The 21,201-nt window shown below is 45.8% G+C and overlaps 1 protein-coding gene across 1 annotated transcript; it reads right to left on the bottom strand.

The window, feature by feature from the left end:
- Positions 1 to 1,424: 1,424 nt before the first annotated feature.
- LOC119461689 (eukaryotic translation initiation factor 3 subunit M) lies at positions 1,425 to 9,848 on the bottom strand. Its single transcript, XM_037723055.2, has 3 exons — positions 9,287 to 9,848; positions 3,645 to 3,980; positions 1,425 to 2,021 (listed from the first exon to the last, which is right to left on the bottom strand). The coding sequence occupies exons 1-3, from the start codon at positions 9,725 to 9,727 to the stop codon at positions 1,641 to 1,643; spliced, it is 1,158 nt and encodes a 385-aa protein (XP_037578983.1). The 5' UTR covers positions 9,728 to 9,848; the 3' UTR covers positions 1,425 to 1,640.
- Positions 9,849 to 21,201: the final 11,353 nt, after the last annotated feature.

Below are 21,201 nucleotides of genomic sequence, written 5' to 3'. Positions count from 1 at the left end.
GTGGTAACAAAACATGGGCCGTTCGCTTGGCTATGTGCCATTGGTTATGTGCTGTTCTTCAATTACCCTCTTTGATGCCAACTTGAGTGACTGTGTCCGTATGCACCATTGGGCATGTGCATACTTCACATCGGCGATGCACCAGAGGGAAGCACGAGAGAGGAGCCTTGAACACTTCATACATATGACGCGTTTCGGCTATACACATACTACTTGGATAACCATCGTTAAAAGAGTCAACCTAAATATTCATTGTCGGTCTATATTGTTCCTATTAGAACAGTGAACTACAAAAATTTTGTGGCTTCCTGCTATTGCCTTAGATGTAGGGACATTTGATATTTGTCTACGAAAATTTACATGTGGGCAATGTCCTGCAGTAGGCATAAATATAGGCTGATGATGATGATGATTTACACGTGAAATAGACAATGCCTTTAAAGACAAGTGCCACTCTTGTTTACATGTAAAGGAACACCAACATGAAATTTTTTTTGTTTAATTTTTGTATGTTAATCATGGATGTGTGTGTGAACTTTTCAGACCACACCATGCCGCTGAAAGCTGGGTGTGCTTTGACTGACTTTAAATGTATGCAGAGTCCTGCTTCACAACATAAAACTTTCCTTTCGACCCGTCTCACACATTTAAATTAAGACTGTGATTATGAGGCGCGCTGCAATTTGGGACTCCAGATGAACTGTCACCACCTGGGGTTCTTTAACAGCACCCAATGCATGGTGGTACACAAATGTTCTTGCACTGCAGCCGCATTTGAATGCAGCCCGGATCGAACCCATGACTTCAAGCTCTGCAGCACAATGCTTCTCAGGCATTTCTTTGAATTCAGCACAATATAAGCTGGCATTACAAACTTTTCCACTGCTGCTTCTCAGGGAACATAGAGCATCACCTTCCAGGTAGCTCAAAGGTATTTGTTCAGATAGCACAAGGACCGTTTCTTGAAGCTTGTTTTAGTCATTTCCATTAGCCAGGCTCACGCAAGAAGCACCCGCTAAGTCAGCATCTAGTGGTGCCGAAATCGGCCTAATACAGTTCCTTCAGGGAACTGTGACAGCGGAGAGTACAACAACGGAAAGGAGAGATTAGAATGACGGTGTGCCAGGCTCGCATATGCCAGCTGTGGGAGTTAAAGTGCGGTGGCACAAAGTGCATTCTTTCATAGAACCCTGCAATTTCAAGGCTATAGTCCCCGGGATCCTACTGCTGTTCATTATGTTCAGTGAAAGCCATGTAGAATAATCTAGAACAAACAGTAACTTCAGTAAACTTTTTTCACCATCTCTTTCGAATACCACAGTTGAACTATACATAAGCAGATACAGTTCAACTGTGTACTGTATCTGCAAGTTAAACTTGGCCTGTTGCTTATTCCTTTGTTTGTGCTAATTGAAAGCCACGGCTGCTGTAATGCACGACATGAGAAGCCATTGCTGCTGGTAGCAACTGACTTTTGCATTTATTTTCATTTAAATAAAAAAAGGTAGTGTCGAGCAGTTTCCAGCTCGACAAATTGCGCTACGCGGCAGCAGCAGTTGCACACAGATGAGGCATAGAATACTGAAAGAGTTTTTTTTATCTTCTAGAATCAGTGAAGCGAGTGGAAAACTTTTTCTTCATCATGCAGTGGGCGGGGCTGCCAGGGGCTCGAAGTGGGCGCGCGTGACTCGGTCCATGTTACCCTCGACAAGCCGCAGCCGCTCGTGCCACTGGACGAGGCTCTCCTTGAGATGGACCCACTGGTGGCGGCCAAAGGTGCGGTGCACCGTAGTGCCCACGATGACCTTGCGCCCCGTCTGGTCGATCTTGGCGGTGAGCATGCGCGTCCGCAGCGCCTCCACCACGAACCCTTCCACGTCCTGGAGCTGAAGCTCCTGCTGCAGCAGCTCGAAGGGCAGTTCGCGCCGGGACTCGGCCAGCTGCATGAGCGTCAGCAGCCGCATCTTGTGCAGGTTTTGCTCGTGCGACAGCCCCAGGGAGGACACAAAGTCCTTGTTCGCCTGGTGGTGCGAGAGAGAGAAAAAGACAAATGTCCACTCGAGATCACATGCATTTGGCAGAAGAAAGAGATGACTCTGCAGACTTGTTTTCTTAACACTTTCTGGTCTTTAAAATGACGCCAACATCTTATATTACGTGTATCTGAATGAGAAAAGTCAAGGAAAAAAAATTAACACACCATGATCATTAATTATCTCGAAAATCACATATTTAAATATCAGCATGGTTTTCGGAAAGGATTTTCATGTGGCACTCAGCTTGCTGAATTTACTAACAACTTCTTTAATACATGCTGGGATTCAAGTTGACACTTTGTTTCTCAATTTTTCCAAGGCATTTGATCGGGTCCCCCACCATAGACTACTATTCAAGTTATCGCATCTGAATATTCACCTTCAGGTTTTAGCATGGATTAAAATACTTCCTCTCATCTCGTGTTCAGTTCACGTCTGTTAATGGTTCTAACTCTTCAATGGCTCAAGTCACATCTGGTGTACACCAGGGGAGTGTGCTTGGTCCCCTGCTCTTTCTGATGTTTATTAATGATTTACCCTAATTGTGTATCTTCCCAAATCAGACTGTTTGCTGACGACTGTGATGTGTATCAAGCCATTAAAAGTAACACTGAACACCAATCTTTACAAATTGACCTCGATTCAATGCACACTTGGTGTTCATCATGGCTAATGATCCTAAAGACAAAGCTCGTCTCCTTTACAAGAAATTCTTGCCGCATCCCAACCACATACTCTATTAATGAAATAACGGTTCAGCTTTCACTTACAGATGTTTAGGAGTTCACCTTCAGTCCAACCTAACCTGGAACTACCACACTGATTTGATTCTAGCAGCTGCTAACCGTTCTCTTGGCCTCTTAAAACGTTACCTTTGACATGCTCCTGCGCAGGTGCGTAAAATTGCTGATATTACCTTAATCCGACCTAAAATCGAGTATGCTTGAGCCATATGGGACTCGGATCAAGCCTACATCATAGATACCATCAAATCCCTGCAGAACCGTGCTGCACGTTTCATTTTTTTTTTCAGATTACTCGCGTTTCACTAGCGTCACAGTGTTAAAAGCTCGTGCGGGTCTTGATAACCTTTCCCACTCTCACAAACTTGCTCGCTCACCTTTTTTTCACAAAATTTACCATCATACGTTGCTTCATGACAATTTCTTTCAATCACCCTCAGCTGTCTTTAGACGCTGTGACCATCCTTTTAAGATCAAACGCATTACATGCCGCACTTCATCCTTTTGCGAAATCACTCATACCCAGAACCATTATTGAGTGGAACCGGCTGCCTCCTACAATAGAAACTGAAATGAATACATCAAATTTTCATGAACTTCTAAAAAATGAATGCAATGCATAGCTTTTCTTCTAGTTCTGCTCCATTTACCGCAATGTGTTTGATTTTATTTCTGTACTGTTTATTATGTTGCGTTTTTTCGTTGTTTTCATTGAGTGTTGTTGTTCCGCCACATTTTGATTCTTGTTGCCTATTCATTTAATGTGTTTCTCTAGTTTGTCATGGAATTCTTGTAACTATGTAATACCCTCGTTGTGAGGGTCTTTAGGAGTTTCTTGAAATAAAATAAATAAAAAATTTCGTACCTGGTAGAAGGCGAGGTAGGCGGACAGCTTGTCAGCCACAAAAATGGTGAGCAGGTCGTGCACAAGCTCGCCCTCAAGGAAGCGCACAGGCTTCAGGGGCAGCAGGTGGTCCAGCAGGAACATGGTTGGATCGGCCAGGCACGAGACAATGCAGCGGTGCGCGTCGTCGCGTGCTTGCGACGCGTTGTCCTCCGTGTAGGTGGACAGCAGCTCGACCATGACACGTGATGCCAGCTCGCCACCCTGGCGGCATTCCAGCAGGGCCTCATGCAGTGCCCGCAGAAGCCGCTGAATCCGTGGCACTGGTACTCGCAGTGCCGTCATCCACGACTTGAGCTGCACAACATGGACAATCAATGAAGATGATTGGAAATGCCATCCCCAATGGATGGAAGTGGCAACATAGTCCTAGCCTGAGTTCACCCTCTTCATACTGCTGACAAGTATAGTCGTCACCGGAATCTGCACCAATACAGCCTACAACCAGTGGTTGCCAATAGGTAAAATACCTTGCAATATTGTCACAAGACTGCAAGCACTGTGATAAATACAACGTTGGTCACTGGGTGGAAGAGAAGAATGATTATAAAATTGTCTTTTCCGCCATATTGGCTGTGTTGTAGCTCGGTGAAGAGAGCTTGAAAATACATTTCTGTCTAGTATATCTCTACCCGTGGCGTTTTGGTGGAGGTTTGGATACTACGCAAGATGGAACTCCACAGCGGATGTGTCCTGGCCAGTTCTACAATGTCAACAGACAAGGACGCTGCTTCAACCACAACATCGGCACCGCAGCCGGTGATCTTGATTCAACCCCGTGACCCTTGCTCTTTTTGAGGCACCGACAGCAGTGACTTCAATTACTGGCTTGGGAATTACTAGCGTGCTACAACAAACAATCGGTGGGACCCGACAGTGACACTTACCAATGTTGCTTTCTAACTCAGCGGGACAGCGTGCGTCTGGTTTGACACTCACGAAGCAGAGCTGACTAGCTGGCATCTATGCAAGCACAAGCTACGTGATCCATTTAGGAAACCAAGTGACCGCCAGTGCGTCGCTTTGAAAGACCTCTCCTGTCGCACTCAAACTGCCATGGAGTCATACGTGTCGTACCTACGTGACATTATTGCCCTTTGCCGCTAAATTGATACCAACATCATCGAGGCGGACACTAGCGTCACGTCCTGAAAGGCATCGCTGATGATGCTTTCAACTTGCTGGTCTTTAAGGACTGCCCAACCGTTGAAGACATCAAGGAGTGCAGGTGTTTTGAAGAACTGAAGAGTCGCTGCATTGCCCAACAATTCATGCGGCTTCTAAATACTGTCGCTATGTCGTCCTGCGCGTACCTTCAGCTGCCCACCAACGATAACCATGTCCACATTGTGAGTCATAAAACTGAGGTCGCCTCACCACCTTCCCTTTTCACAGACCCTTTCGACAATTCCTGACCGACAATCTCTCTAATATGTCGTTAGGGAAGAGCAGGATAATGGACTACAGCCCATCGGTTCCCCTACTGACTCTCAGGTTAGTTCTGTTGATCTGTCTAGAAATACAGCAACGTTTCGCCGCAATCGTGATCCGGCCAAATTGAGAATCTAGGACGACAAGCGCATCTGCTTTCATTGCCACGGCGTGGGACGTATTTCTCATTACTGCCGATATCGCCCAGCCTTATCCTCTCGCTCATTTTTTGACCATCGCCATGACGGCAGCCAGCCTCTGCAGTTTTCCGATCGTACCAGCTTACTGCTCCGAGATGGTCCTACACCAACCCGACGCTCTTGTTCATTTTCCCTGCATGATCATTCGCATAACCTCTGCCCCAACGCTATTTATCGCCACATCCCTCTGGACGCTCTTCCCCCAAGAACTAAATATGAACTACTGACAAGCGTGTCAGTCAACTTGGTACTAGTTGCAGTTTTCGACTGGTGGTGCTTGTCAATGTAATTGTGTGTAGTGCTTCACTTAATGATGGATTGCTTGAATGCATGCACTCAGAACACTACTGCACCTGCGTGCCGCATCTCTGAGAAATTTAGTACAATTTCTGTCATTTCCTGTGGCATACAAAAGGTAAATTAGGTTTTGTTGTATCCTATTGTGATCTAGAAATCAGTATATCTTTAGTTTACTGATGCCTGTGACGACCAGTTTCTTCTTTCACACACAACATCACACACACAACACAAATTAATCCTGACAATGCCCAAAACTAGCCAAAATATTAATCCATCCTATTCCTTTTACAGGTTCTCCTCAACAGCAAAAGTACACTCTGCATGTCGTCGAGAAGTGTCGGTCGTGTGACTTAGGCCTTTCAGTGTCAGGCGTCTTGGTTGCTTCTACTCGCTGTGCACAGGAGGCATTTTCCAAAGAGCGACAAATTAAATTTTTGTCTATGTAAGACATAAGCAGGCTTTAAATTGAAATGCAATTATCAGTGATATGTTGCTGAACATTTTACAAAGTTCTTTCATCTGAATATTCAAACAAAAGTTTAGGACATGTTAACTGATGATTTTAATTAGGGTAATTGGTGTTCAACAGGCAAAAGGGCATTGAAGTCAAAGTCCTCCAAATCGGAGTTTGTAAGGAATTCTTTAATCATTCAACAAACGTGCCAGCTTCTGGTGCTGGTCCACCATGTCAGAAGCTAAGAGATGTGAGCAACGAGATAAGATTTGTCATGCCGTTGATAGAGTAAAAGCAAAACGTCCCATAGAATTTCAAAAAGTTTAACCAACTTCTGTGTACCTGGCGCAGCGGAAGCCTACAGATGTTTCAGTTACCAATTATCTCGGGGAAGGTAGGTTGCGTGCGGACAGAGTGACACAACTTGATTTGATCAAGTCTGGTCATGGGCGTGCATCGGCACTTAGACGAGTATACATGGGCATGGCAGTTCAAAAGGGTTAGCAACTTGTGCTGGTGTCTTTAACATTAAACCACCTGGTAGAGATAATTATTCAGTACAATTTTTAAGAGCTCCGTTACGCATGCACGGAACAATGTAGATTGTCTGGGCGTTCACATAGGAGCAACCATAGAGTTTCCTAGAATAATTGCTACAGAAAACGCTCGCGCTGTGATCATTCAACCGCCATGGGAATATTGGGTCAGCACACGGATTTGTCTGATCTACGATCTAGCAGCTTGTGCTTTATCTGCCTTCATTGGCCTACATGTCAAGGCAATCCATACTGTTCCTTCTAACGCAGAACGCAATAAGACTCTGCGATCGCGCATAATCGCGGTTAATTGCAGCAGTTCCGCTTGTCCATGCATCTGTCCATGCATATTGGGATTCTGTGGTAGAGGTCCTGTGTTCGAATCCTGTTGTCAGATAAAATTAATAATGTTGATTTAATGATTTCTAATGCAGCACTTTCTTGAAATTGATCAGTTTGGAAAGTCACGAAGTCGTTTAAAGCCAGAACGAAGTTTAGGCAAATCAATGCACTAACCATCATTCCCATGCCGGCCGAAATGCCCAGCTCCCGCAGACACTGGTGCCACAGTTCCGTCTAGTGGTTATTGTATGAAACTCTATGGCAGCAGCAATGCACAGATGCCTACCATGTTGGTATCAAATGTTATGCAAGAAAACCACTTCTTGTGCTTGCAGGAGTGAGTCTAAGAAATGCCAAAACAATCAGTAGCACATTATTCTCTATCACTATTCCTTTAATAAGGTGCAGACAACATCGATTGCACAATATGCACTTTGCTGCCTTGAGAAGAGTGTTTAACAGGACATCAGCACGTAAATGTGCTACTGAGCTAAATTTCGCAAAAACAACAGTGTGCTTTCTCAGTGGCTTATGGCAGACCTGCCCTTTCCTCGTAGAGGATTTTGATATTTTTGCTGGCAATGCCTCCATCACTGAAGTTGTATCATGGCTTCATTCGAATGAAAGAAGCAAGTGTTGTAATTAAAAATTACTTGCTTTAGACAAAACATGCTAGCAATAGCAATCTATGTGCTAAATTTAGGACAAACTAGCTTTAGATAAAACATGCTAGCAATAGCAATCTATATGCTAAATTTAGGACAATTTAGGAAACATATTGCTACATCACATTTTCTGTACATATTGCACTTGTAATTGCCACACAGGTAGCCATGTTCTAACTTCTAGCATTTCTTCCTTCTATTTGACCTCCATCATATTTATCCATTTTCATCATCTGCCCACATGGCACGTTGAAAGATGGCTGCCAGTGTGGCAATTAAATGTATATTTACGTCAGTGTGATGTAGCCATAGCAATATTATAGAAATATTTGCGATCATATTGTTAATAGACGCACTACAGGCCCCCTCTATTTTGGCACAGCATAGATCCTACAACGCAAAATGACTCTACAAAGTCAATATTGCTGTGGCATCGGTGAACAGGGCAAACAGCAAAACATTAATTGGAGCTTTTTTGCAACAGCTAAAGTAAGCAAGCAAGCATGGCATATGTGTTGTGGCTGTTCAGTCCGATTCTCAACCAAACAATAGAATTCACGTGACCTTGTATGTGGCCGGTGGAAACTTTTTTCTTTACAGGAGCACACCACAGAAACACTACAACTGCAACCTGTGTCACCTGATTGGTGCTCTTCTCACTAGAGGCCAAAGAAAGTTACAATATAAGCAATGGCGGTTGAACTGCTCAAAAGTACACTAACATTTGATAGTGTACGCAATACTGTGCCACTGTATTTAAAGAATTGAGGTGCAGCCAAAACTCCGAAACTCTGCTGAAAACAGAAACACAGCATCCACCAGAATAGAGCATCTGTTAAAGTACGAATTGACAGTAAAAAGCTGCCTTGGACGCAAATTGTATCTCCAACGGCTGGAACAGAAAAAAATGCCAAAAACTGGCTCATGCACAGTCAACAAACTTGACACTGCGTTTATTGCTAAACTACCTAGTATTTAGAAAAATGAAGGGCCAAGGTATATTATATCAGGCCATTCTGCTCATCACAGTGTTGCGTTTGTGTGTTCCAGGCAGTGATTAAGGTATTTATTTGACAGGCATTTTTTCAAACCTTAATGCAGGTGTCAGTCGGCGCTCGCTTAAGTCCTCGACTTCTGTCGCTAATTCTTCATGCTGGTATCAAAGGTGGAGGACGTAAAATGAAAGAGTTTATTTGAAGTCCTTAAAGCCCGTTTCACATGGTGCGATTTTGCAGTGCGTTTTTCGCAGATGCGAAATTCCTCCACAGTCCTTGATGACATGACATTCGTTAACAGACACGTCATTGGAGCAACTACCGGGATGAAGCGGTCACTGCAAGTTCCCTAAGCACCCGCAATCAACTAAAGCATGCAGAAGGAACAGATATATTGGTCTCGCTGCTTATGCATAGGCTATCACAGGTGACAAAGCAGTAATAGGAATGTTGTGAATCAGATGCGCGGCGTTGACATGACCGATGATAGGTTTGAGCGAATCAGCGTGAAATTTGCCTCATCGTGCGACTGCGCAAGGACTGGTGCATCGAATGAGCGAAACTATCAGTATCGAGATGGGCACATTTTAAGTCTGAATCGCACAAGCGGTACGACTGGAGAGACCTGCACCCGAGGCTGGCAGCGAAGCGTGGGAGGGGAGGACTTGCTGTCACCTTACCTTCGCGAGGTCGCTGAACACCGTCATTATCATGTCCGTTTTGGCGGCCGCTTTGACCAGGTTGTAGTAGACGTCGTAACGAAGTGGGCTGTCCACGCTGAGCGCCTCGAACAGGTTCTGAAGCACGCGCACGGCCATCACGCCTAGGCGGTTGGAAGGGGCTTGCGCCAGCTTAGCGCAGAACGCATTCACCAGCGGCTCGCCCTCGGACGGCACCACGTCCACGAGAAGGGATACGATGCTGTTGAGCACGGCCTCGATATCGGCATCGGTGGCCTCGCGGAAGCACACGTCGCACACGTTGATGATCTCGGCCAGGTTGAGAGCTAAGGTCTCGGGGAACTGCTCGTCCGAAATGTCGGCGCCGAGGCTCTTGAAGTAGGCGCGCAGATCGAGGCACTGCTCGTCCACGCCGACATCGATGAACGTCGGTGTACTCATGGCTTTGTTGGTGTGCGACTCAACGGGCCAGCTCCGCTATGGGGAAATAAATAGATGGAAAGACCGGCGGAGGGATGCCGCAATATGGACGCAACGACAAGCGCGCACGCGGACGGCAAAGAGACAGTGTTGAGAGACCGCCGTGCCTGAGCTGCTGATTTGAGACACTAGAGGATACAAAAATGTTAGATTGCAAGCATTCAATGCAGAGTATATTATAATATCTTAAGAAGTGATTTCTAACACTACACCTGTCTTGGACTTTTGTTTCAACGAAGTTTCTTATAAAAAATAGATTTAGTTGCTTAGCAACGCGTGAGGTGACCCCATGTGAAGGAGCGGGAAGTATGAATTACAGTCAGTTACAAGTTTATTCATTATTCTTCATCAGTTGTGGTTGCCGAAAAGGGAGCTTCAAGTCAGTTGTAGGCGTTCTGAGTAGCTGACGCTGCCGGCCTCCGATGCTCAAAGTGGTCACTTGACATGCGGTAAGACGAAAAGCGTTAACTATGAGCTACAGTTTCTGATAGTGCGGAATGCAGGTCTGGTGCGCGAACTGCGAATCGTTCGCTAGTTTACACGGAAGAAAGCATTTCTATGTTTTGCGGAAGTAACATATATTCGCTCATAAGATCGATTGATGGTGTTCTGAAGTATAAAGTTGTAAGTCTGCATCGGTGGCTGCCATGTGTCCCCACGCGTCTTAAGACCCTTATAAATTTGCATAATAATCACGTGTCAAACACCTAGTGCGCTAGCTCTGAACTCGGTATATCAAATAAGAACCGGAGCAACTCGGGAGTTAGAATGATTCCGGAATAATTCCGCATATTCGCAAATGCCCGGAGTGGAATGGGAATGGGCACATCGTCCTGGAGCGTTAAATGTTCGTTTTGAGCGAGACTACAAAGCCGTTAAATTTGCCACTTTGGCTGAACTGCAGTCGGGTACAACTTAAGATGGCAGGCGAGGCCCCGCACATATGAGCGAAGATGGCAGGCGAGGCCCCGCACATATGAGCGAAGCGCGGCAGCCGATTGCCTCGGCGACTACAGAAAGAGTCCCGCTGACGCGACTCGGCCATGTTCTCCGTCGGCGGGTTCACCGGCCGTCCGGCTCATGACGTCAGTCTAGGATGCGCACCCGTTGGTGGATGCTCGTGTGCATCCGCCTTTGAGGGGCAAATGCCTTTGCCTTCTAAAGTTGTACCCGACTAGAGACATCGCCAATTTATTGCATTTCTCAATTTCTATAGCACTCAATATCGGATCTTGACTACTTCTGGCGGTCATATGGTACGTAATTATAAATAACATGGTATTCTACACTTCCAAAGAAAGGGAAACCTTTCTGCGTTACAATGTTGAAGTGTACTTAACGACAGCAACATTTAGCTGTGAAGAATAATTCCATTTATCAAGAGCATGTTTGACCCCTGACAAAAGGACTGAGGCAAAAAAAACAAATGCTTGCCCAAGGCGCGAGTCCCCGGTGATTTGGAATGCACACAATGTTTTATCGCACACTCTCTATAGTCGGTGACAACCTAAGAATAAAAGTATGCTGTCCAACTCAAACAAAATTTGCAAAGATGTGCCAGCCAATTAGCCTCGCTAAGTGGTTTTTCATGTTTAAAATGGCTGTTTTCTCCATACAGATCTGTCCTTGTGTCGTTGGTTTTAGAATGAAACTGAAATGTCCTGGTCAAATTTTTAGGCAATCCAGATATCAGTGCTCAGTGAAAGGCAATATTTTAGCTTGAAACAAGTTTTTATTTTCCGATTAGGCTAGCATTTACATTAGCAGACCAAAGTGATTAAGCGGGCCTCCAGCTGGCTTGGCCTTTCTTTCAGTGAAAGGCAAGTGCACTACGTTTTTTGTGGGTGGAGCATGTACTGAATTCTTACGTTATCACCCACTATAGTGTCGAGAATGCTCGATAATAATTGGTCAGAGAGGTGTGCTGTAAAAAATTGTGCCCCTTAATATGCCAGCATAAATGCAAAACATGCACATCAATGCGCTTTGCGTTTATGTTAGTCGATCATCAAAGTGAAAGAATAAGCTAGCCGGATGCATGACATGCACAACGATGTAATATTATTTCGTTGATTGCTTTCCTTAAATAAACATAGTGCGGGAGGAAATAATCTTTTTCGGAAATAGCAGATTTTAGAAGGCAATACCTTGCTTGTACCACAGCGCGAGATGCCGTGAGCCTTACAAGTAACAGCTAAACTGAAGCTAACTTCAGCAGTCATGAGCGGGTAGCTGTGGGCTAGTACGTACTTGCAAAGTCGTTGCACCATGCTGTCTGAAAGTAGCGCCATGTTTGGCAGTGAAAAGCGGGCTTAATCCTAAATTGAAGAAAAAAACATGTAAACACAACAAAGCAAAATTTTGCTTATGAACGCCTCAAGCATTAGAGCATTTTTTATTATTGTTTTTAAGAAGCCTAAAGAGTGATCGAACCTTTGCTCTATCTCTTCACTTTAATTTGATGTGGCACGAGCTTCAGGAGAGTGCACCACGTGGCATGCAGGCATCATGTCATGCGGTACATATATTTTTTTAAATTGACATGTTTTGAATATGCATAAATTATGATCGCAAGAGCTGAATATTTTTTTTTCAATCACGTCATTTATTGATGACTTCAACCCGTACAGCTAAAACATGTACTATGTACTGTTTAAACAGCAGATATTTGAAAGATTAAAGCCTACAATGCACTAAAATGATAACAGGCCACGAAGCGAGTTTGTTCTTGTATGAAAAAATAGTACTATGTAAATAGTACGTAACATTATTTGTAAGATTATTAAGACTTTAAAAATGTGTTTTTAGTTACTAGGCGCGCAAGGGCACAAGTATAGTAAGCAATTATAGAGAAGGTGCTTCATTTACTGAAATTGGAGGGATGGAATGAATTAGCTCAGCCACACAAAGGGCGTGTGTCTGTTCCCCCCCCCCCCCCTCTCGATAAACGTTCCTGGCTAAGCCACTGCAGGCTCCCGCATGGAGGAAAGCGGTAGTTTCTAGCTACTGAGTGCACAGCGAGTATGAGGAGGGGAGGGGATACAGTGGATTGCAGGGGTCGCGATCTTGGAGAAGGTGCGAGGAAAAGTTACCATGAATCAAACAATGCCTTGGGGGGGTCTGGCAACCACGGATGGCCCATTTCCCAAGAGCCAACGCGCAAACATATTGGTCTCGAAGAAACGTAGGGGCGGCGTTGGAGGATGCTAGCTGCCCGACGTCATGCTCCCTCTGTCTTCCTCCATGATGCTTGCAAACCTAACCTGAAGAACATGCATTGTGCACGTATCTGCTCGCGCAGACGCCACAGAGCGGCGCTAGGCAACCGCCATTTTGATGCTTGCAGAATGCCATAAAATGCTGACAGTGCTAATGACAATCACGGCACTGGGCAATTGGCTTGAGTACCCAGATTATGGTTGAGAGAACTAATGGTTCACCAACGGCATTGTTTTCTAACCAGAGACAGTGACACCTTCACAATATGTTGTGGGCAGCAGAAAAAAAAATTGTAATAAAATATTTGGACTTGTTAGTGAAGTCACTTGCGTCACATGTGCCTCCGAAATGTGCACTCAGCTGCCATATTACTGGCAAGTTATTGTGTTGATTCACACCGAAACTAATTTCAGTTGTAGTTTTACACAGGGAGGATTTTCACGATGATAATGAAACAAGCGATAACAGCTGTTGCATTTGGTTCCAGCAATAATGGAAAGCTGCGTGGTACCAACAAAACTAGTGGTCAAGTATGTCCTCTCCCGGGTGGAGGAAGTTTGTTTTCAGAGACCCTGGGGTAGCCCTGACGCCTGCTGTCACCTGGGCCTGGGGATCTACAACTGAGAATCCTGGAACAAGTGCCCGGCGTCTGTTTCTATGGTGGACATTCATCACCTTTTGTGGCTGCATCCTGGTACTCAGGATATCAGACACAAAATGCTCAAGAAGGCCAAAGACAAGCCGAATGTTATAGGGGATCCTAACCAATCAATAAAGGATAACTGCATTAACTCATTGCAGCAAATACCTACATCGTACATGGGGTTGCATGTGTTTGATGCCACTTACGTTCACTTTCTTTACTACGTATGCTTTGCGGCAAACACCCTTGAAATAAAATAGAAATAAAGAGTGACCAGTTTGTCTACTGTATTACTTTGGTGTACTTGTAAATTCAAGAAGGGGGCTGACAGATGGAGTAGCACACTGTGGTATAGGAGTTACATAAACAGGGATAAAGTGCCTCAGAAAAGCATGCCAGCGTTTCGATAGGTGGACCAATCTAAGTCAAAGGTGGTCTTGTCATCCTCGGCGCGTTAGTTTTAACGGGTCAGTAGGGTGATGTGACGTGCGGTTGTTGTCAGTGGTGGCTGGCTCGCTGTAAAGGAGGAGACTGAAAAGAAAATGAGAGCCGTCATTTTGCATTTTTAGGCATCGTTGTTGGTAAAACATGGTTGGAAGACAAGAAGAGATTGGGGGAGGGGGAGTTGGTGGTGGCAGGAGAAAAAGAAGACGGAGAAGTGCGAAGTGGGGGAAGGGGGGGGAGGCTTCAGAGAACTCGGCAGAAACCGTAGGTGTCACAGGCAGTGTGCGTTTGTCATTTTAGAAGAATGACCAGGTCAGCCGATCAACGCGGGAGCAACCTAAAGGACACGAGTTGAAAGAATAACCTGAGTGGCCTAGTGGCAGTGCACCAGGAAATTTTTGAAGGCATTAAGGGTGGCATGGAGTCTGTGGGAAAGAACAGGGGGTGGAGGGAAGCATACGTGGTGAATGAGAGTGGGTTAATCTTTATAGTGACATTAGCCTCAGCAGATCGGCGTAGGCGTCGTCGCGGCAGTATACAGAAGTGGCATGACCCTGTGTGGTGGAGGAGCCGCATAAGATATGCTTACGTTTGGGATGAGTTGGTGTAAATTTTTCAATCAATAAATAAAAAACACGAAGAAAAGAAAATGGCAGAAGAAGCAGGAGGCAGCAGGTGTACATGGGAAAAGGGTGCATATGGTTGATATATGTGTAGAAGCGAGGAAGAAAAACATTAAATTGAGTGGTAGGGGAGGGTCAGAGAAGAGCTGGAAAAGGAATAGGTGAGCTAAGAATCATGGTTAGCTCTTGGCATAACGTTTCTATGGCCTTGTTAATGATATGAAAATTTCAGGAGTAAGGTTCAAGCTTTTAGCGATTGTAAGTTGCCACGTGCCGAATTGATTCCCATTGGGTATAGGCATTTAACTTGTGTATGAGGTATGACTTCATATATTTCCTCTCACGCAGTGAACGGAAATTTGTTTGTAGTATATAGACCCTAGCTTGATCGAATATATGATTGTGTTCATTGAGGTGGCTGGCTGCTGCTTTGGGTAAATTGTTTTGTATCTGCGTGATAACCGCAGAGTCTTGCATGAATTTGTTGTCCAGTCTCAATATGTATTGTTTGCTACAAGTGCCACATACTAGACATTAGAATACATACGTTGCATGATGTGCAGGTGAAAGTCGAAGTTACCTTGTGAAGGTAATTTGACGCTGTACTTTTTATGGCTATAGGAGATTGTATGTTTGCATGTAAAGCACCTGGGGGCAGCCACAGGGACCGGATGCTGGCTTTGTCTTTGACCTTAGTTTGGTATGTACCTAGAATATCCTAGTGTTGCACCTGTAGGCTACTCGGGGCGGACTGGGAAAGATCTTAGGTTTCTGGTTGCTGGTGAACACTGGGTAGTATTTGTTGAGGATGTTGTTCACGTATGGGAAAGAACATAGTATAGTAAGAAGAGGCGTTGTTGTTCTTGTGATGCGAGGGCGGGGTTTTAGGACCTTGGCTCGCTGAAGTTTGGTTGCGTCGGTGTGGGCTTTTTGGACAGCAGTGTTCGGGTGGTTCCTGTTTGATAGGGTTTCTTTAAGGTGATCGAGTCTATCTATATAATCTTGGTTTTCAATGCTAATGTGACATAGTCATGTGGCTTGACCTTTAAACATACCTTGTTTGCAATGTCTGGGATGGTGGCTTGTATATTCTAGGTACATATTGTTTTCCCATAAGGTTTCCTTATGCAGCATTGTCTTAAGTGTCCCACTGTCAATATTGTGACGGAAGCAAGATAGAGGCGAAGGATATATTTACAAAATATATACAGAGGAGACTAGGGCAAGAGATGTCGGATCCGGCCCAAGAGCTAGCGTCTTCCTCGTTGTCTTTGTCACTCTGCCAAGCATCGCGTTGATCCATGTATGGATCGCTCCGTAACATCACTCTCCGGCGGCTGAAGCGCCGTCCTGGCGCTTGCTATGTAGGCGAGGAGCTAGAAGAGCAGTATGGCTTCAACTGGGAAACATAAACAACTTCAGTTAGCGGCAATGAGGTCGAAGAAGCAGGATCCAGGGGGACAATGGCGTAATTTACGTCACCGAGTTGACGAACAACCTTGTAGGGACCGGTGCGACGTGAGAGCAGCTTCTCTGATAGGCCAATGCGGCGGCATGGCAACCATAGGAGGACGAGAGAGCTAGGCATGAAGTGCACGCTTCTGTGTCGGCTATTGTAACGGGACTTCTGGGCTGCTTGCGAAGCAGAAAGTCGATCGTGGGCAAGTTGACGAGCTGCACGGGCTGCGATGTCACTGGCGTATTCAGTAGGCGAGTGAACAATCACATCGTCTAAATAGCATAGATAGATGGACCACTTATATCCCCGCAGCAGAGAGTCCATCATACGTTCGAAAGTTTCTGGGGCATTACACAGTCCGAACGGCATGACCTTGAATTGGTATAGGCCATCGGGCGTAATAAAGGCAGTTTTTTCGCGGTCTATAGGGTCGACTGAAATCTGCCAATAGCCAGACCGAAGGTCGATGGAAGAAAAATATTGGGCTCCATGAAGGCAGTCGAGGGCGTCATCGATATGAGGCAAAGGGTAGACGTCTTTATGAGTGACTTTGTTCAAATTCCGATAATCAACGCAGAAACGCCAGCTGCCGTCCTTCTTTTTCACGAGAACGACAGGGGAGGCCCACGGGCTAGATGAAGGTTCTATGACGTCTTTTGTAATGATTTTGTCCACCTCGTTCTGGATGACTTGACGTTCGTGATGCGATACGCGATATGGATGTCGGCATATAGGAGTGGTGTCACCAGTGTTGATTCGATGAGCCACGACAGAGGTTTGGCCTAGAGGGTGGCCGTCAAAATCAAAGATGTCACGATAGGACGCCAGGACCTGGTAGAGATCTTGGGCTTGCGCCTGGGTCAGATCAGGAGCAATCATCTTGTTAATGTCGTCGAGAGACAAAGGCACGAAGTTAGTGGAGCAAGAAGGCGGCGTAACATCGGCATCCAAAGCGGCAATCTTGCAGGGGTCAAGCGCGTAAATGGTGGCCAGCGACATGCCTTGCGGGATAACCTGAGTCAACAGGCTGACGTTGAGAAGCAGCCCGACCACCGTATCGTCAGCAACGGAAACAATGGTGTGAGCCAGGGCGACATCGCGGGCTAACAGGACATCGATGATCGGAGACAAGACGTAGTCGCCATCGGGAATGTTGCGTGAAGACGTCAAAGTAATGTATGTAGCAGCTTGAGGTGGCAAACAAACGTGGTGGCGAGAGCATAAGCGTGGCGTTATGTTGGCTGGACTGTCGGGAGGATGGGGCAGCTCAAGCTGAAGAGCACCGGTCGCACAATCAATGAGGGCAGAATGAGTGGACAAAAAACCTAAGCCGAGGATAAGGTCATGGGGGCACTTCTCGATGACGGCAATTTTGACGCAAGTGGGATGACCAGCAATGCAGACGCGGGCGGTGCACATCCCAAGAACGGCAGGAGTCCCTCCATCAGCGACGCGGAGGATGCGGGAGGCGGCAGGCGTGAGCACTTTATGAAGGCGTTGACGAAAATCTGCACTCATTACAGAGATGTGAGCTCCAGTATCGATGAGCACAGAAATAGTTACGCCGTCAACATCGACGTCTAACAAGCTTCGTCTTGTTGGCAGCGTCAGAAGAGGATTTGTGGTGGCAGTCGTCAATGCAGTGTCACCTCCGGGCGCTGCATTGTTTAGTTTTCCCGATAGGCACAAGCAGGGCTGAAGGGGGACGACGGGCGGCGAGTCTGTGGTGAGCGAGACGACGGGCAACGGCCTGGAGGCGAGCGTGACTGGTGACCACGCGGCAACGGTGAGTGGCTACTTATCCTGGGGGAAACATCGGCGTTGGAGAAATAGGACTGGGTTGAAGGCAGAAAGCGGGTGCTCTCGGGACGGCGGTAAGGGGTAGACAGCGTTCGAGGTGCCGAGGACCAGCGGGTGGCACAATAACGGGCGACGTGGCCGATACGGTGACAAGTAAAACATATCGGTCGATCGCCACGCAGCAGGGTTGCGATATCGAGTAGCGAATCGCTGCTCTTGATAGGAAGAGGGCGGACGCCACGAAGTTTGTGTTGGGCTGGCAACGGCGCACACAGAGTGAATGCCCATGTTGGCGAGCTCCTGCCAGACAATGGCTTGAACAAATGGAGCCGTAATCGAGCTCGAGTCACCAGCGTGAACAGGAGCAGGGGTCATGGCCTCAAGTTCACGGCGTACAATACGTGTCAGCTGATCTGGTGGAACTGACGGTTGTGCACCCGTGCGGTCTTCGCAACAGGACGTTGCCGCCGTATTGGGAAGCCGGGCAAATGAGTGGCCAATGTGCCAGCTTTTAGCCTGCTCAAAGCGTCGGCACTCCTTTATAATAGTGTCGACAGTAGAACAATTTCTACACATTAAAAGGTTGAAGGCGCCGTTGGCGATCCCTTTCAAGATATGCCCAACCTTGTCGTCCTCTGGCATCTCGGCGTCGGCCTTTCGGCATAGCGCTAATATGTCTTCTATGTACGCGACGTAAGACTCAGTAGCCATCTGCGCACGTGATGCGAGCGTCTTTGTCACAGCGATCTTCCGGCCAATGGGCTTCCCAAACAATTCTTGGAGTTTTTCTTTGCAGGTGTCCCAGCTCCCAATCTCAGCGTCGTGATTATTGAACCATACTTTCGCAGTGCCTATCAGGTAGAAGATTATAATTCTCAACATCATGGTAGGGTCCCATCGGTTGTTCTTACTCACGCATTCGTACTCCGCCAGCCAGTCTTCAACGTCCACGTCACCGGAACCGGGAACGTGCCAGGATCCCGGGGTTGCACAAGCACGACCGTTGAAGTGGCGGGCGCTGATGTAGACGCTGTGTCTTCCGCCATTGCAGACAGAAGCCCGAAACAACGGCCGCTGTGAAGTTCCGTTGCGAGGCGAGATGTACCCTGCACCACCACCAAAGTGTGACGGAAGCGTGATAGAGGCGAAGGATATATTTACAAAATATATACAGAGGAGGCTAGGGCAAGAGATGTCCGATCCGGCCCAAGAGCTAGCGTCTTCCTCGTCGTCTTTGTCGCTCTGCCAAGCATAGCGTTGATCCATGTATGGATCGCTCCGTAACAATATATATTGTTGTGTCGAGAAAGTTTATACATTCAGTTGAAGATTCAGATGTGAATTTTGTTAGGCGAAATGAATTTATGAATGTTACAAATTTATATAGACTGTCATGACCTTGTCCCCATTTTATAAATATGTTGTCTATGTACCATATGTATGTACGTGTGGGGCTTGTTTGTGCAGCGACATAGGAAATGTTGCTAGAGTCCCTATAAATGTGTTCATGTAGGTTGGTGCAAAAGGTGTACCCATACTTGTCCCATGTACTTGTAGGTAGTAAATGTCCCTAAATTCGAAGTATGAGCACTAATTCAAGAAGAGATAGACAGACGTCAATATAGTGTGTTGTGCATTGTTTAGATAGTTTGGTTTATCGAAGATAAACTATTGGGGATTGGAATGTTAGTGTATAAGGCTGCGACGTCTAGTGTTGCAAGAATTGTTTTGCAGTAGTGCGCCTTTAGTAGTAATGTCCTCAATTATTTTCAATAGGTGGGGGTATCTGGTACGAATGACGGAAGTGTTTTGGGTACATCACCAAGGACGTGCTTAAGAAATGTGGGGAGGGTCTTTGCCAGGGTGTGGCTATTTGATAATATTGGATGCCCTAGGATATTACCGATGTATAGTTCAGTAGGGGGAATTCTACAAATTTTTGGCAGGAGGTAGAAGCATCCTGCAGTTTTTTTGCTTGCTTTAAGAAATTTAAATTCTTATGGTGTCATCAATTCATCAGCAAAAATGATTTTGGCCTGTCAGTAATTGTCAGTGTGTATGGTAATTGGAGATTGTAGGGAGAGGCCTTCGTCCTGCAGTGGACATTAATATAGGCTGATGATGATGATGGTAATGTCAGGTTGTCTAGCTTACAGCAGTGTTCAGGTTCTTTTTAACCCCTTAACCGTTTCGGACGAGCACAGCTCATCTGCCGAACTGTCCCAAAAACGGTTTGGACAAGTGTAGCTCGTCTGCTCGAGGTACCTCCTTTTGAGCGTTTTGAATGAGACATGCTCGTTTGCGGGCTAGTTGGTGTGTCACTTCGCAGATGGCAGCACTGGGTGGGTAATTTCTTTTTTTTTTTTTCAACGGCTGTTTCATATTTCTTTTGGGGGCAACTCGCGTTTCAAAACATAGCGTCAGGTAGAGGCGACGCATGTGTTGCTGGTTCGTCGTTGCGAGAAACAAGCCTTTCACCGTCGTCCAGCTCTTCCGACGATAATGATTTAGACACCGAAGTTTATTTTGTTTCTGGAAGCGAAAGCAAAATTAGCAGTTCACCATATGAAGAAGACTGCTCAGAAGACACTATTGCGAGTGCGCGTAATTGGCAACGCATTGACATGAATGACATCCCCACAAAGTCTCCTTGGTTTTCGTTTTTGGGTGTCCCCGGTAAGGCGTTCAATATAACATCGCCTAATGATTTGATAAAACGTTTGGAACGGCGCTCTTGCCGTTTTTGTTGATTACCAGCAGGTAGCTGGCCTCCTTTATCATGAGTGATAATAAATTTTAATGTGCTAATTTTACTTAATCTTGAAATATTTTTCAACATAGAAAACTTGCTTATCAGAAGGAAAATATTCAATATCAAATTCTAAAAAATAAGCAGTTTGGGCATAGAAATTGTCAAAATAATAAAACGGTTAAGGGGTTAAACAGAGTGCAAGCCTCGTGCTTGCAATTATATACTGGCCAAATAACTATACTTCCAGCCTTATCTGCTTTCTTAAGGATAACGTCGCTACGGGAACTAAGATTTGAGACGATGCGACTTTGAGGCAGTTAGGTATATTTTTAGGTCAGTTAGCTGTCCTGGAATGGCTCAGTTCTTTAGCGACAGTTTTAAGATATAGGTTGAGTTCTATGGCTTGTCCTTGTCTAGGGGTATAAGTGGGTGGTGCTCCAAGTGGCATCGTCACAGTGTCTTGTGCACTGTCGGCGAAAAAATTCCTCATGTACA

Source organism: Dermacentor silvarum, chromosome 8 (genome assembly GCF_013339745.2).
Source record: "Dermacentor silvarum isolate Dsil-2018 chromosome 8, BIME_Dsil_1.4, whole genome shotgun sequence".
In the NCBI taxonomy this organism is placed as follows: domain Eukaryota; kingdom Metazoa; phylum Arthropoda; class Arachnida; order Ixodida; family Ixodidae; genus Dermacentor; species Dermacentor silvarum.
Note: the sequence above shows the minus strand (reverse complement) of the source record. Positions and strands in the feature narration are given on the sequence as shown.

What these genes read in the sequence shown, in the direction of transcription:
- LOC119461689 (XM_037723055.2), bottom strand. Translation starts at nt 9,727, where the DNA reads ATGAGTACACCGACGTTCATCGATGTCGGCGTGGACGAGCAGTGCCTC. An exon ending in TGTTCAGCGACCTCGCGAAG is followed by an intron (nt 3,981 to 9,286) that starts GTAAGGTGACAG and finishes CATGTTGTGCAG; the next exon opens with CTCAAGTCGTGGATGACGGC. An exon ending in CCTACCTCGCCTTCTACCAG is followed by an intron (nt 2,022 to 3,644) that starts GTACGAAATTTT and finishes TCGCACCACCAG; the next exon opens with GCGAACAAGGACTTTGTGTC.